Here is a 15,829-nt window from a genome sequence, read left to right as displayed (position 1 = left end):
AAGGGTTGATTTATTGATATGTGGGGTTTAACATCGCAAAACCACAACATGATTATGAGAGACGCCGTAGTGGAGGGCTCCGGAAATTTGACCATCTGAGGTTGTTTAACGTGCACCCAAATCTGAGCACACTGGCCTACAACATTTTCGCCTCCATCGGAAATGCAGCTGCCGAAGCCTGTTGGCAAGGGTTGTCCTTCAAGAGCCAATTTAGCTTGCAGTATGCTCAAATAAAATAACAAAAAAGACATCTCACACCTTGGAGTGGTGGTTATGGTGCTCGGATGCTGATTCAAATCTCGCGGGTTCGATACTGGTGGCGGCAGCCACGTTTCTATGGCGACGAAACGCCAGGGGCCCACGTACCGTGTGATGTCGGCACACAATAATATCAGATGGTCTGAATATGAGAAGCATTGAACCATATCTCAAAAACTATTACCTCAAAATTGTTTATTTCTCAGCTTCCTCACCAAGGAAAGGCACAATGACCTCCGCCGTGGCTGGAAGGCCCGCGATGACTTGATCTCCACATAGTGTGTTTGCCTTCACTTGGACGCAGTAAGGCCTTCTTTCCGTTGTCTCGAAGTCGAGCCAGTTTTCCGTCGTGCGATTCTCGAAGCAACTGGTCAAGTCAGGCTCGGCGTCGCATGGCCAGTACCAGGGGCATATCCTCACCGTATAGTCGCGTAGGGTGTCAGATACGTTGTCCGGCTGTTCCCATTGCAGGCGGCTTAGCGACGGAGATATCCCGAGTATACTCACGTTGTTGGGCGCGTCTGCAGCTGGAAGGTGGAAACGTTCGGCAGTATGTTACGCTCTCTGTAACGCTAGAAGGTGAAATTCTGCTGCACACTTGATAATGCCTTAATTTGCGCAATCGGCAACAAGGCTAGGGCAACATCATACGTGCCACTGTAAGCGACTCGCATTAAACTACATCGGGGTTCACAGTCCGTTGAATTGTTGCTCTTCCTTAACTGAAGCGTACTGCACCTCCCTCGAATATGCACTACATCCGAAATCGACTACCTTTGACCAAGCTATAGCATGCGATGACGCCATCACGTGACGTTACGACGATCTTATGAATTTCTGCTATCTGTGACTTTACTATGACACCACGTGGTGACTTAGCAGCACAACGTCATCAGAGGTAGGTCGTTAGACTTTTTGAGTGCGTATCACTTTATGGAACAACGTCCATCCAAAGACCTCATGTGGCTTGATGGCGCTCAAAATCATATGAGGTCAATACAGATCTAAGACAGGGCTAGCGATTCTCCAAGCCAGGTTAACGTAAATAAACAAGGTCTAAAACAATATAATTAACAGAACAAAATTATTCCATCTGCCACTAAAGGGAACCATGTGGGTATGCGAAGCAGCGCTGGTGTTCACTTGCGTTTCCATTGTACGTTTCCGTGTCTGTTTCAATTAGGTGTGGAGTTGTGTGTATGCTATTGTACACCCCATCCAGTTTGTGAGTGTGTGCCGCAAACTGAACATCCAGCTCTCCTAGGAGAGTGCCACGGAGCGAGCGTGTGCAGCATTATATACGAGCGCACAGCTGTGGCAAAGAGATAAACGGGAGAGGAGAAACAAAGCGTAGGCAGCCCTCTGCGACCTCCTCCACCCAACATTCTTCCACCGTCTCGCGCTCACGCGATGAGAGAGGGAAGAGTTGGCGCATGCGCAGTGGGGGAGTGGATGGTCGCCGAGGGACGGACACAGACCCGATTGTAAGCTGCGTCGCGTCTAATAGCCCAGGTGTAATCGCAATAATTAACTTTAAGATCGCTTGAAACACGCGGGAATCATGCACCTGACACTCGCGTCTCCCGAGAAAGGGCGTCACCGTTCCTTCAAGCGCGCGATTCCTGCTCTCACTGGTGTTTCTCCGGCGCGGACGTTAGAAACTGCTGCGAGAGATCATACATGAACAGAGACTAATAACAGTGCAACGGGAATAGTGGGGTGCTCGTGCTACGCACTTCCAAGGGTTTCGCAATAGTGAATCGCATTTAGCGCATGCTTTAGAACTACGCCGATGGCTACACAAGAAGGTCATTAGCGCCAGATTTTGATGTTCAGAACTTCATATACCGCTAGATGAGTTTTCTTGCCTGACATGTTTCTCCCAATAAAGGCGCTCAGTGACCTAAGGCAGGGATCTGAAACAGGTGGACATTTTATTAGCCGCCCGCTGCTTCATAAGGAGAAGCGTTCTGTGACGCTTGCAAGAATGATACTTGCTGCATTTTCTAGCCTATTGCAATTAATAACACCATGCTCGGGTGAACTACGGTGACGAGAGTACTGTCAAGCTTTTCTTTTTTCCGTGAGGCAATCTATGCTCTGTGTACGAGTTTAAATATTACTGTAGAACGAAAACCCTACTTTGAGAATAGGCCTCCCAAATTTTCTAATTGCGGAAGCCAGTATCGATACTTGTCTCGAGACCTGGTTAGGATTAGGATGTTGTAGGTTGTCGGTGGATCTAGCCTGGCAAAATTTGCAGGCAACAGGTCCGCACGGTTTCCTCGTCTCTGACAGTGAAGAAATAATGTGACATATTACTCAAACTTCGCTCCTTCTCCCCCCGCTCGAACAATCGCGGCCCATGAGGAACTAAACGTCTGGACGGTGGCCCGTTAGGTGAGGTCCGTCGGAGACTATTGGTTTAACGAAAGCATTTCTGTTAAGGCGTACGTTCAGTTGCATCGAGGAGAAACAAGTAGACAAGACCCTGGAGGCCTGAGCTTTTAGCTGGGGCCGTCACAAATGGAGGGAAGGCGACTGCGGGAAACGTAAGGGGCCCCAATACAGCGCTACAGTGAATAGTAGGTCACCCTGAATCAGGGGCCGCAAACTTACCTCAACAAGCGAGCCCAAGTTTACGATAGTTTGTCTGGGATAGTGAATTCCACATAGTATATGGCTTAGGGAAGCGCACAGAGAGATCAAGACGGGACACTGCGCTAAAATATGAAGTATAGCGCTGTGTCCCGTCTTGATCTGTCTGCGTGCTTCTTCGCGCTACTATTCTGAATTATGCACTGCGACTTAGCCATCGGTCAATCGTTTTGTGATAGTGAGGAAGGTTCAGGGAGAAGATGAGGGCGCAAAATCGAACAAATTGACACCTCACAGCCATTTTTTTTTTTGCTGAAGAGCGTCAGTTTTCGAGAAACAGTTTTGATACTGGCTTTCACAATCACTAAAACTTTGGAGGCTGATTCTGAAATGTAGGCTTTTCGTTCCACGGTGATGTTTCAACTCAGGTGCAGTGCATCCCCCCCCCCCCCCCCCCAAATAAAAAATGACGCACTGGAACTTTTTCTGACTTTTTTCTTTGCAAACTGGTGGTACATACTTTACAAGGCCATATCTGTGACGAAAATGCGTTGGCGAAGCTGTGGAGAACTCTGGCATAAAACAATTTTGTGTTAAAGAAAAAGAAGCGTTAGACCAGGGCCAATCCCCCTGAGTGGGCAAGAGCCATTGTGGAGACATCATCCTCATCATCATTATCATCAACATAATCATATTAATAATAATAATCATCATTATCATTATCGTCATCGTCGTCGTAATCATCATCATCATCATCCCATATCTTGCCCAAAGAAAAAATTTCCAACCCTGATAGGCGAGAAAATGTATCATTACGTACACGCAAAAAAAAAAAATCTCCTATAATGAAGCCGCAAACGAAAGGCCGGTGGGCCGTTTGCGGGGCCTTGCGTTCGGAACTCCTGGTTTTCACAGTGTAAGTGATTTTCTGTAAGCGTTCTGCTATTTGCTTGTGCTCACAGCCAACGCAATTGACTTTCGTCCGACATTCATTGTTGCCCTCTTGTTCACACTTTCTAAATGTACTAAGCAGCACTGACTTAAAGTTAATCCCTGATTTATATTTCCGGGAGCATGACACGATTAGAAAGAATGATATGGGTATTGATAAGCAGCTACGTGTATTCATCATGAAGGGCCGTGGTTTATGAGCGCTTCGTTTTCTTGCCTTCTATGAATGCGTGACTCACCTGCGGTGTGTTCTCGAGTGCACTGGGGCAGAGCACGGAGCGGGCACACCGTGGCACTCACGGTAACTACGTAAGTCACGATGCTCAAAGCAGTTGATAGCAGCGTCTGTGTGTTTTTGAGTATGTGCAGTGGTTGATCTTGAGTATATGGCCTCACAATTCGAGGTTAGAGCTAATGGTTTCCCGATTTTGGAATTTCAAAGCAAATGTTATGCCGTGTGCTGCGTAGTAAGCTTTGGCTCACGTGTATGCAGAAGCCCCGACTACCCACCAGCAGAATTTTCCGTCTATGTTAAAAAAATCTACGCATCTCCCCGATGTCAACAATACGAGAGGTTTCAGAACTACGAATCCTTTGCCTTCTGATTCACAGCCGAACAAAAAACAGCACCACACTAGACAAGCTACGGAAAATTGGAGAACAGGTAGGGCACATAATCCGTCGAGTGTCAAACAAGCGCGGGGGGCTACGAGGAAGGGACGCGATTTGGCTCGCCAATGCTTTTGTAACTAGCAGGATTCTATATTCCATACCATACTTACGAATGACTAAACACGAAGAGAACAGAGTCGATGCTATCCTTAGAAAAGTAATTAAGCGCGCACTTGATTTACCCATCAGCACTTCAAATCAGAAACTCTCTGCATTGGGAGTCTTTAACTCTATACAAGAGCTCCAAGAAGCCCACCTCACAAATCAATATACGCGTCTTACGCAGACGCCCCACGGGCGGTGCCTACTGGACCGCCTCTTGATCCGGCACGAATGCGAAATCGAAAACGCGGTGCGTATTACTGAACTTTGGAGAACAAAACTCTGGGTGTCCCCGCTTCCCCGAAATATGACCTGGGAGGCGCACCAGGGTAGAAGGCAAGTGCGCGCTGAGGCACTTGAACAACGGCTTGGCTCCCGTAACGGGGTCTATTACGTCGATGTGGCCGGGCCGTCACCTAAGGGATACTACACGGCGGCGGTAATACATCAAGAAACACAGGTGGACGGCCTCACTTTCAAAGCCACAAGCTCAAGTAAGGTGGAGGAGGTGGCCTTTGCACTGGCAGTATCCCATCCAAACTCAAAACGAATAGTTACAGACTCTCGAAGAGCCTGCGAGAGCTATCTTGCTGGAGAAATCTCTCCATTGGCTAATAGACTTTTAAAATTAAGCATCAGGAACCGCGATCCTACCCCAAAACGTCTTATATAGACTCCGGGACATCAGGGTCTACAGGGTAACGAGGCTGCACATGCAGCGGCCCGCGTGCTTATTTCCCGGGAAACTCCCCGTTCTCCTGATAGACCTGAACTTCCCACACCTTTAACACGGTTTCGAGAAATCAAAAAATACTACATTGAGCAACGCCGCTTGTATCCCGCACCAGCGAAGGGACTCTCGAAAGCGGAGGAGCGCGTCCTGCGGCACCTACACACAAATACGCTGCTCTGTCCAGCCATACTCAAATATTACGATCCAAAAATAAGTGGACAGTGCCAGTACTGTGGGGAAGTGGCCAACACTTACCATATGGTCTGGGCCTGCCAAATGAACCCAAAATGAACCCCCTTTCCCAACCCCACCAAAGAGGACTGGGAGACGACCCTACTCAATAGCTCCACACTAGAGGAACAGTGAACTCTAGTCCAGCGGGCTCGGGTGGCAGCCTCGACTAATGACGTCCCGGACTAGGGATGTCAACCAGCCCGGTGGGGATAAGGGCTATCTTGCACAGCCAGCATCAATAAAGGTTTTTTTCCTCCTCCTCCTCCCCGAACTGAATCATGATGAGTGGGCGAAGCACAGGAGATTTCTCGTTGTTACTGTAAATTATCCGTGACACTGCCCACTCGGGCATGTAAATGAGCCTCCACTTCTGGTAGACAGCGCTTGGCCACCATTTTCTAGGCCTTTAAACTTAAAATAGCTTGTCAACAATTTCTCTTTGCCACTCTTATGATGCTATGGCCTTCTATTTTATTCCGGTTAACAGCCTGTTATTTTGTACTCGTTAACCTTCTGTTCAGTCTTATGCTTAGATTGGCGGCTTGTTAAATGTCGATGTTGGTAAGGTTGTTTTGACATTCAATTTTGCTGTTCGAATTAATAGCCTTTTTTTAACCTGCTTGTTGTTCCCAGACGTTTTCGTTTGTTCCTATACATCTGCGCTACATCTGCTGGTGACGCAGAATGGTTGCTTATGGACGTAGGAAAATCGTGGGGTCCTGAGGTGCTTCGCCCATAAAATTGTCAGAGCAGTTTAAGTCGAGCATTGATCTGACAAAAAGTCACCTTGGCCGGGTATGAAGATGTCCTTGAAGGCTGCATTAAAAGATCCCCGCTCAGGTGGCCCTCTGTTGTAAGCACGTATCTTGAAGGTAACATTGCTGCAGTCCTCGACGTTGTCACAGGTGAGCCGCGCCTTCTTCGCGTCGATTATGGTGCCCTTTGCGCACGAACCGACATCAACGACGGTGCCGCTGCGACTGACCTCCACTCGGTAATAGTCGAACTTTTCCTTGGGCCGCTCCCAGGACACCGTGAAGGATCTGTTCCCAGCCGATATCTGGGTTACGTTGGTCACGCGGGGAAACCCTGCAACGAGATTTTCACGGAAAAGACAAGCGCATTCGTGGCGCTGCGACAAAGTCTACACTCTTGAAAAAAAAATGCAAGTAGCTTGAACTAGTGGTGCAAGGCTGGACTAACAGCGGAGCTTGGGGCCGACCTGTATTACTATACGGTGACGTCATAATTAACATATTGTTAATTAACGAGGTCTTAGTATGGTAAATTTGTGGTTCTAAGTGCCATGTACCTAATTAGTGAGGTCTTCTCACCCTGTTCCTGCCTATATAACACTGTCACTGTTTACAAGCACCTTGATGACATCTGCTTTCTCCTACCGATGTGCCAAAATAACGTCGGTGGGTAAAGAGAGCTTTAGAAAATTCCCTCATTTGGCAAAATATAGTCCAATAAGTGTTCTTTTGAGCTACATAAAAATTATAAGAGATTTCTTTGAACTTTGCGCGCGTTCTTTTCTTCTGAAAAACTAAAGAGATGCATTTGTTACATTTAAAAGGAACTTGAAAACGTGCTTTTCGTTTCGAAATTAGGAGCTGGCAAATGACGTGACTGGAAGTTTTCTGGGGTACAACGCTTGTTGCCTTGACACCGTCTATATATCTATATATCTGTTTACTTCAAACACCCGCAGGTCGCGCAATTGAATCCCAGCTGCGGCGGCTGCATTTTCGATGGAGGCGAAAATGCTGTAGGCCCGTGTGCTCAGATTTGGGTGCACTTTAAACAAACCCAGGTGGTCAAAATTTCCGGAGCCCTCCACTACAGCGTCTCTCATAATCGTATGGTGGTTTTGGGACATTAAACCACACGTATCAATCAAAGCTAATGTAGTAAGACAATAAGCCAACACTCTCTCACCAGACAAGGGCGCCATGACCTCCGTCACAACTGGACGGCCCGTGACAACTTGGCCACCGCACCGCATTCTTGAGCTCACGAGGACGCAGTACCGCGTTCCTCGCCTTGTATTCAAGCGCAACTCGTTGTTTGATGTGGGATACTCCTCGCAACCGGCCATTTCCTGCTGGACGTCGCACGACCGGTACCGCTGACATATCCTCACCCTGTATTCCTGGACGGTGCCGTACACTTCGTCAGGTGGTCTCCAACTTAGTAGGCTCAGCGATGGCGTTGACCAAGATATCAACACACTTCTCGGAGAACCTGGGCCTGTAGCATAAAATGGGGGCGTAGGGGGTGGAGACTTTTTTTGCAACAATCTCGTATTATCTATTCACCTGTGCAACAGAAACTTGGAGACTCTCACCCTCTTATTCATAAACGCTCCTTCACTCAAGAGCTCTCCTTGAGTTGAAAAAGCCGATGGGAGCGCCGTCTCTGGGCAGACGAAGTCACTGCATATCGGCAATATTCTGCAGCGATTCTGAGATGCGCAGCGTCAATTTCAGTCGAGCAGCGGCACAGTGCTCAACTCAGTCAAGTGAAGGATGGAAGTCGAGTCGAGGAGCGTTTCTGAATACGGGGGTTAGAAAGTATTCTATTTCACTTGAGGAGGACGCAGCGAGCAGGTGGCAGGTGTAACCATAAGAGACAAGAAGAGGGCATAGTGGGTCACAGAATAAATGGGTGTTAGAAAAATCTTAGTCGAAATGAAGAAAAATAAATGGATGTGTGTAGAGCGTGGGCCAAGTGTGGGTCAGGATTGTAGCGTAGGGCTGCTAGACAACAGCTGGTCGTTAAGATTAACAGACTAGATTCCAAGAGAAGGCAAACGCGTGAAAGAGAGACGAAAAGTTAGGTGTGAGAGCAGATTAAGAAGTTTGCATTGGTAACAAGACTGCAGGAAGCACAGGACAGTGCTAATCGGCTGGAGATCCTTTTGGCCTGCAAGGGGGTGCAGCCAGGCTGACTATGATGATGACGCGCAAACAACAAAAATAAAAGAAATAAGGAGTGACCGTTTAGGCAAAGCTCTAAGCATTCACGAATTTAGTTGTTGATCGTAAGACGGTATAAATAGTTTATAAAATCCTAGTTGACTGGTAGCGAACCGGAGCCAACTGGAGGCTTTCGTCCCTGACCCCAGCAAAGAGAAAAATAAAGCTTTGTCTCTTTCTCGACCAGCTCGGACGATACAGCCACAGCTGCTGCTTCATGGTTACTGCATCTCTCTTGCTCCTGTCACGTCGTGGGTTTCCCTGTGGACGGACATTGCAGCTGTAGTGCCACGGGAATCGACAAAATATTGAAGGCGGCTTCGCCTGCGCTTGTTTTTCCACTCTCACCATTTACACGTACGTTTCAGCACAAAGAACATGACGAACGCAGTCATCCAGTAGCTATAGCTAGGTGGCACGCTGCGAAATCTCAAGCAGAGGCCATGGTTGCCTAACGAAACACCGAAGCAAGGGCAGGTCAGAAGCGCGTCACGGAAAAGAACGAGCTCAAAAGCGTGCCAATATTGAACCTATTGCAGCCCCTCCACCCGTGTCCATAGTCTTTAAAAAAACCAAGCTAAGCATACTTTTTCTTAGTGAATACTAGTTACTAAGTTTACGAGAGTTAAACCCCAGCCAGGTTTTTCTCTTTCTTGTCCTTCAGTATCACTACGCAGGACACGTTATCTTCAAGACACGTTGATGAAATGTCACCTTGCCCGGGAACGAAGATGCCATCCAGTGTGACCCCCAAAGATGTACGTTGCGGTGGCCCTTTTGCGTGGGTGCGTATTCTGAAACTGATGTTGGTGCAGGGTTCAATGTGGTCGCAGGTGACTTGTTCCTGGTGCGCATCGACGATGGAGCCGTTTGCGCACAAGCCTACCCGATATGGTCCGACGTCACCATCTTCGTGGCTGCTGCCGGTCACCTCGACTAGATAATAGTCGAAGTGATCCTTGGGACGCTCCCAGGACACCGTGAACGATGTCTTGTCAGTGGATACCAGAGTGAGGTTGCTCACATCCGGAAGAACTGGAACGAGAAGTGAACGGTGGAAGGTGACAATAATACGTTATGTCACTCTGATTTCTTTCAGGCACAAATTTCAGTTGCATCAGGAAAACTAATCACCGTTTGTTAACTTGGTAAAGGGGACTAAAAACGTGTTACGACCTCATAGAAGGTCAAAGGAAACAAAGTAAGTAGTAATTATTATTCTGGTTAGCCTAAGCATTTTATAAAGTACGAATTAGTTCATTGCGCGTGTGTTCTCTCTCTCTATTTCTCTCTCTCACACACAAACACATATTTCCAAAAAAAATCGGCAAATCTCACCTCACATGGAAATTGAAGCCACGTGAAGCATGCTGGGAGAAGGTGACCACGGTATACTTTTCTAAATGCGAAACATTTATTTCCGTACTGGAGGCACTTTTAGTTTTTCAATCTACGTATCTATATATCTTGCCGCCTGCGTCTGAGTTCTCACTTGTCATCTCATTAGCTTAGGATACACTAAAGTATGTACACGGGTAATAAGAGGCCTTCACGATTATGGCTGTCTCGCCATGACATGAATAATGTGCAAATACCCTCCCGTATGACGTCAAACACCTTAGTGATCTAAGCAATCATGTAAATTATTGGTGACAGTGTTCAAACTGAGATCGGCAGCCTTGAGCGGACGAATGCAAACAGTGTAGGTTACTATCTCAGCGAGAATCGAACCCAAACATTCCGCATTAAAATTGAGTATTCTACCGCAGAGCCGGGCCATATCTCGGAAATCCTTATGAAAAACATTCGATACAAGCGATATTTTGGTGAGACGTATCAAATGTGGTGGCAGCGCTTCCAATCCAATTTTATAAACATTTCGTATATGTTCCTGATAGTGCCAAGTATGGTTAGGGTCAAATGTTGTTAAGCGCCAACCATTGAAGTTGATCTAGCACTATCCAGGGCTGCCATCCTCCCAAGCGAAAACGCTACGTTTCAGCTTACCGCTTCTGGTGTTGGTAATACCCATGGTGCTCTTGGAATCGTTGCTCAACTGCTAACAACTGCTTACGTAAAAAAAGCGCTACTGCTTAATAGACCTGCCTCTTCGTCTGTACATTTGTACATATGCTTAGCGTGATTTTGTAACGTGTCGCAAAAACAAACAAACAAACTAACAGAAGGAGAACGGTCACTTTTCCTCCACATGCTTTGCATGACGTCGATTCTCGTGGTATGTGCACAGGATCTGCAAATTTTTTTATTAATCATATTGTTACGAAATGATGTTAAAATATATAAAGAAATACTTTCCGAACAGACATATGTCGAAAAGTTGCATATGTTTTATATACCCAGTTGTTTACAGTCGCGTAATGATGCTAACAGTAACGTGAGTATTACCAACACCAAAAGTGGTAAACTGATACGCAGCGCCTGTGTTTGCGAGGATGGCTGGCCTGGCTAGTGCTACGTCGACTAACTTCACTAAATGGCGCTTAACCATACACATGACGTTGACCCGACTTGAAGACTGTATCATAGGAGTGAATATGCAATTTGTGCAAAGATATGACTTGATTGATATGCGGGGTTTAACGTCCTAAAACTACCATACGATTATGAGAGACGCCATACTGGGGGGCTCTGGAAATTTTGACCACCTGGGGTTCTTTACAGAGCCCTAAAATCTGAGCACACGGGCCTAAAGCGTTCTCGCCTCCACTGAAAATGCAGCCACCGCAGCCGCAGGTCGCGGGATCGCAGCCCCGTACCTCAGCCACTAGACCACCGTGGCGGGGCGATACAAAGATATATAGCACTGCAACCACAACCACAATGGTCTTTTTGTCAACATTACGCATTCGTAGAGTCATTCTTCAAAGCAGTATTGAGATGTGGCGTGGCTATGCGGTAGACTACCTGAGCTCCACGCAGAAAGGTTGGATTCTATTTCTGCTCGGACCCTGATATTTTTATTTCTGCCCTCGCCAAGTAAGTGCTGCCGATGCAAGTTTCCGTTTACGCTCTCGAATATAAATTAGCAACGTCTGCTCTTACCGATTCGGGGCAGATATAAACTGTCGATCAGCTGTGGCACCTAAAGGCTGACAACGTACGGGATGAAGTTTTCACGCTATTGATGTCATCGCCAGCCACATATACTTTCCATAACCTCTTACCCTCCTATACCAATTTGGTCAACCCCATGTAATGGAGATGGTCACGAGAGCACACAGACGTAGATAGATAGATAGATGGATAGATAGATAGATAGATAGATAGATAAATAGATAGATAGATAGATAGATAGATAGACAGATAGATAGATAGATAGATAGATAGATAGATAGATAGATAGATAGATAGATAGATAGATAGATAGATAGATAGAAACGACGAAAATGCCTGGAGTTCGGTAAGAAATGCTTCACATTTGAAAACAACAAATGCGAGAATTATCGGGTTCCTCAAGTGCAAGAGCATGGACATTTGTGTGATACAGATTTGTTCCTATGATTGTTCAAACAGAGTCAATATTACCGGCATTGTACCGCATGAGAGCAAGCAAGGAATAACATCAGGAAATAGTTCATGAATTGGCAAAAGAAGTTATGGTTTTGATGAACTTTGACCTTCTCCAAGTTTATGACGCGGTGATATTTCCTGTGTAACATTTTAATGATGCCTGAAAAGGTCATGCGCAATATTGCGTGCCTCAAACTGAAGGTAATGACAGAGTGGCTGTGTGCAGAGGAAGTCCGTCATATATCCAGCTAAATTAATTTAGGTTAAGCTATAATGGAATGGTTATGCTGGCGTAGCATATATCTTATTTCTTTTCTCTCACACGGGCACTTTGTTTTCTGTTTAACCTCACGGCCGGATTGTTTTACATAGATGAGTGGGATCGCATACGTGAGGAAACTGCGAGGACAAATTTTATGGGTCTTACGCGGCGGTTTGCAGTAGTTGTGATTGCGGTTAGCAGGTATGCTGCTGAACGTACGCAAACCTGCTAGAACAGGAAAAAGTCACACTGAAAAAGACGAAGCCATAAAAGTGGTAAACCATATTGTGGTAAACCATAAAGAAAAGCTTACCGGTGTTTGGAACATGCTCGGTTTGTTGTGTGACCTAAAAAAGACAAATGCTTAAAAATGAGTATTTTTTTACTACACCTGCATTATCATCTTGGTTTCTCTTCTATCTCTGACTATCTCCTTGACTCTCTCTTTGACTCTATCTTTGATTATAAAATGTTAGGCAAATGCTTTTGCCATAGTGGCGTAAGAAGATATGCCTGTTATGAGAGTAAAAAAAAACAGATAATAAAGCGTAGATTGCCTCCGGAACGCTGAGTGTTAATAAGATTTGTTCATTTCTTACGCATTACAAACAGCACTAGAAGACATTATCTAGCCTTCCATTTAAAGTAAATGAAATCGCTTGAATCTTGCTATATGGGAAATATTTTCCTCGATTCATTATAAGAGCCAGCTTTGAAGGAGCAGCTGTGAATTATAGTTAACGGGATTTCATCAACACCAACGTTTTAGTGAGATTGATCACGGGCCAAAAAAGGTTAAAAGCGATATTGCAGGTTAACGAAGTTAGTACCAGCATTACTGGTTGTGTGCCCTACACATTATTCGAATGGCCTAGCTTCTCATTCAGCCTTGTAGACATTTTACGGGCAGCTTACTCTCTCGCCAGGTTGCATAGATTTCACATCTGAGTAATATATTCCGACTACAAAGGAGCACGAGCTACAATTGATTTTTATACAGATTTTTATACAGATGGTAGTATCATATACTAAATCCTGCAAACAATGAGTCATCGTTTCTCTGGGGGGTCAGGTGACCTGACTTCGTTGCGAGGGCTCGGAAATAAAATTGTGAACATAATACCACTCCAGTCACCCGCCCCCCCCCCCCCGCCCCCCCCAAAAAAAAGCTTGGCACCAGTACCCATTTACATTTTAGAAAGCAAGAATGTTCTTTCCGGACTGCGCCACAAGTTGTGCAAAGACGTTTGGTTTGATAAGCATATCAAATATGTCTGTTTCTCCGATTTACACCCTATCAAAAGATTGATCGACCACTTTACCCACTCCTGCATCGTCCATGGTTAGGTGTTGCTTACATACTTCACTTGGGCCATGTGAAAAGAAGAACGTCTTCGCGACTACTGTGATCACATCAATGCGTCAGAGGAGCATCGTTGTAAATTGCCAGCGTTTCTGCACTTAACTCCAACACTCGGCTGTTTTTCTTTTTTTTATCATCATCATTCCTCCTTCCTTCAAGTTATTATTAATACCCGAAAATGCACAACAATGGTTAAACCTTTAGGTCCTGACTATGGGTCTAGCACTCACATCGAACTTAGTTCTATAGCACTTCGTGGTTTTAGAATCTTAGTTCAAGCACTTACATTGAAACATCTACCTCACAGCAACCTCCCAGAAGCTAAACTTGGGGACGCACGAATTTAGGGAAAGCGAAATCGACTTACGTTTGTACCGTGTTGGATCACGAAGACATTAACGACAGGCACTACAATGATTATGAATGGAGGCAGACCCATTTGCCCGACCGACGTATGTGGCTTGGTAGGGCGTTGAAAGTGATACGAAAAGAACTGCTGTTGAGGAGGGGGGGGGGGGTGCAGAAAGGCGCAATTGGCATAGAAACTTCCGGCAAATGCAACGGAAGCGTCGGCTCCAGTTCATTGCTCCCTTTTGTTGGTAGCTTAAAGTAAAGCTTTCTCTGCGGTATTTTTTTTTTTGAACTCCAGAGAAAAATAAAAGAATGGGTTGATCTTATAGATTGGACAAATGTGTTTAGCAGTCTGCCAGATAATAAGGGTGTTCATATTTAGTAGCTCGATTAATTGCGAAAAAAATAGAATGTTCAATGTGCGCAGTTAAAGATCACGAGAACTTGAATCCTATTTCCTCTCATGTTTTCAGCTCGCTTGTTGCCCTGCAGATAGGCCCAGTTCAGTTATCGCGGTAGCAGATGCACGTGTCTGGTGCAACATTCCCAGTTTCCTGTCTTGGTATGCAATGGCTTGTTATGTTTCCCTGCTGAGGTTCTGTATCGCGGCACTTGTTACGCCGTCCAATCCGGGTTCTGTATTTCTTTTGAAGTCTTGCGCTGCCGCGCAAACATTGACGGCCTGTGTGTGCTTCGAGCTCAGTGTTGGGTCCACCATCGCACTCTAGACTGTAGGTTTCGGGTTTCCGTTTTGCTTGCGTTTTCAGTTGTACGCTTCTTTGAGCTCTTTTATTATTGATCCCGGTCGCCAGTGAATTCCGCAGATAGTCGTTAAAGGCTAGCATTTCTTTCGGTTCCTGTCGCGGAGGAGGCCAGAAGACCAAATTGGATGTTTTGCATGTACTTTACTGGGCTTAATGTGCCTTTCAAGGAATCGCAGAAGTTGCGCCAACAGTTGTTGTATAATTGTTTTGCGATTGCGTTCGCTTTCTCGAGAATCAATGCTTCATGTTATTTAAAAGCAGTTCCATATCAGTCCCTTACGCGCTGTGTTTTTTCTGTACAACATTTTGTGTTTACACTTATTTTGGGAAAGTTCGCCGGCTTCGTCAAAGGTGGTAACAGGAGTACTGATGATGATGATAATGATGATGGTGATGATGCTGTTTTTAAATCGTAAGAACACACTAAAAACACGAGAAAGGTTTGATTCAATAAAAGTACACTGAAACAAAATACTAAACCAACTTACGCTAAGCCGTACAGATCTGTTTGTTAACCATGAATTTAAACATTATAGCGTAGGCATATAAAATTGTAAATAATCTTCCTCCTTCTCCTTCTCCCCTCCGCCCCCTCCTCCTCCTCCTCCTCCTCCTACTACTACTACTACTAATAATAATATTAATAATAATAATAATAATAATAATAATAATAATAATAATATTTTCACTTCAAGAGACCATGCTTTATAAAAATTTGGCTTCTGCATGACATTATTTCTTCTTAACAAGCGAACTGTTTGTTTGTTTGTTTGTTTGTTTGTATCCTCTAATCCATGGCTCGTACCCACTCTGGGGGATTGGCCAAGAGAACATATAGTCTCATATGGACCCATATGACCCAGTCTCATATAGTCCCATATCTCTCACGTCGTGCGTGGGCAAAGTGGCTGAGCACGTCGTCCTCAGCAGGGTTGGTCGATACCTCGAAGATAACGACTACATCCCGCACCACATGATTGGCTTCCGACCAGGGTTATCCACTCAAGACGCCATGTTACTCCTAAAGCA

At 45.5% G+C, this 15,829-nt stretch overlaps 1 protein-coding gene across 1 annotated transcript; it reads right to left on the bottom strand.

Annotated features, from left to right (window-relative positions):
* Window positions 1–436: 436 nt before the first annotated feature.
* LOC119165787 (receptor-type tyrosine-protein phosphatase delta) lies at window positions 437–14,162 on the bottom strand. The gene is made up of 6 exons (XM_037417840.2): window positions 14,053–14,162; window positions 12,636–12,669; window positions 9,244–9,564; window positions 7,490–7,801; window positions 6,335–6,637; window positions 437–785 (listed from the first exon to the last, which is right to left on the bottom strand). The coding sequence occupies exons 1-6, from the start codon at window positions 14,122–14,124 to the stop codon at window positions 454–456; spliced, it is 1,374 nt and encodes a 457-aa protein (XP_037273737.2). The 5' UTR covers window positions 14,125–14,162; the 3' UTR covers window positions 437–453.
* Window positions 14,163–15,829: the final 1,667 nt, after the last annotated feature.

This window comes from Rhipicephalus microplus, chromosome 8 (assembly GCF_043290135.1).
Source record: "Rhipicephalus microplus isolate Deutch F79 chromosome 8, USDA_Rmic, whole genome shotgun sequence".
Taxonomy (NCBI): domain Eukaryota; kingdom Metazoa; phylum Arthropoda; class Arachnida; order Ixodida; family Ixodidae; genus Rhipicephalus; species Rhipicephalus microplus.
This window is presented reverse-complemented; position numbering and strand designations above follow the sequence as displayed.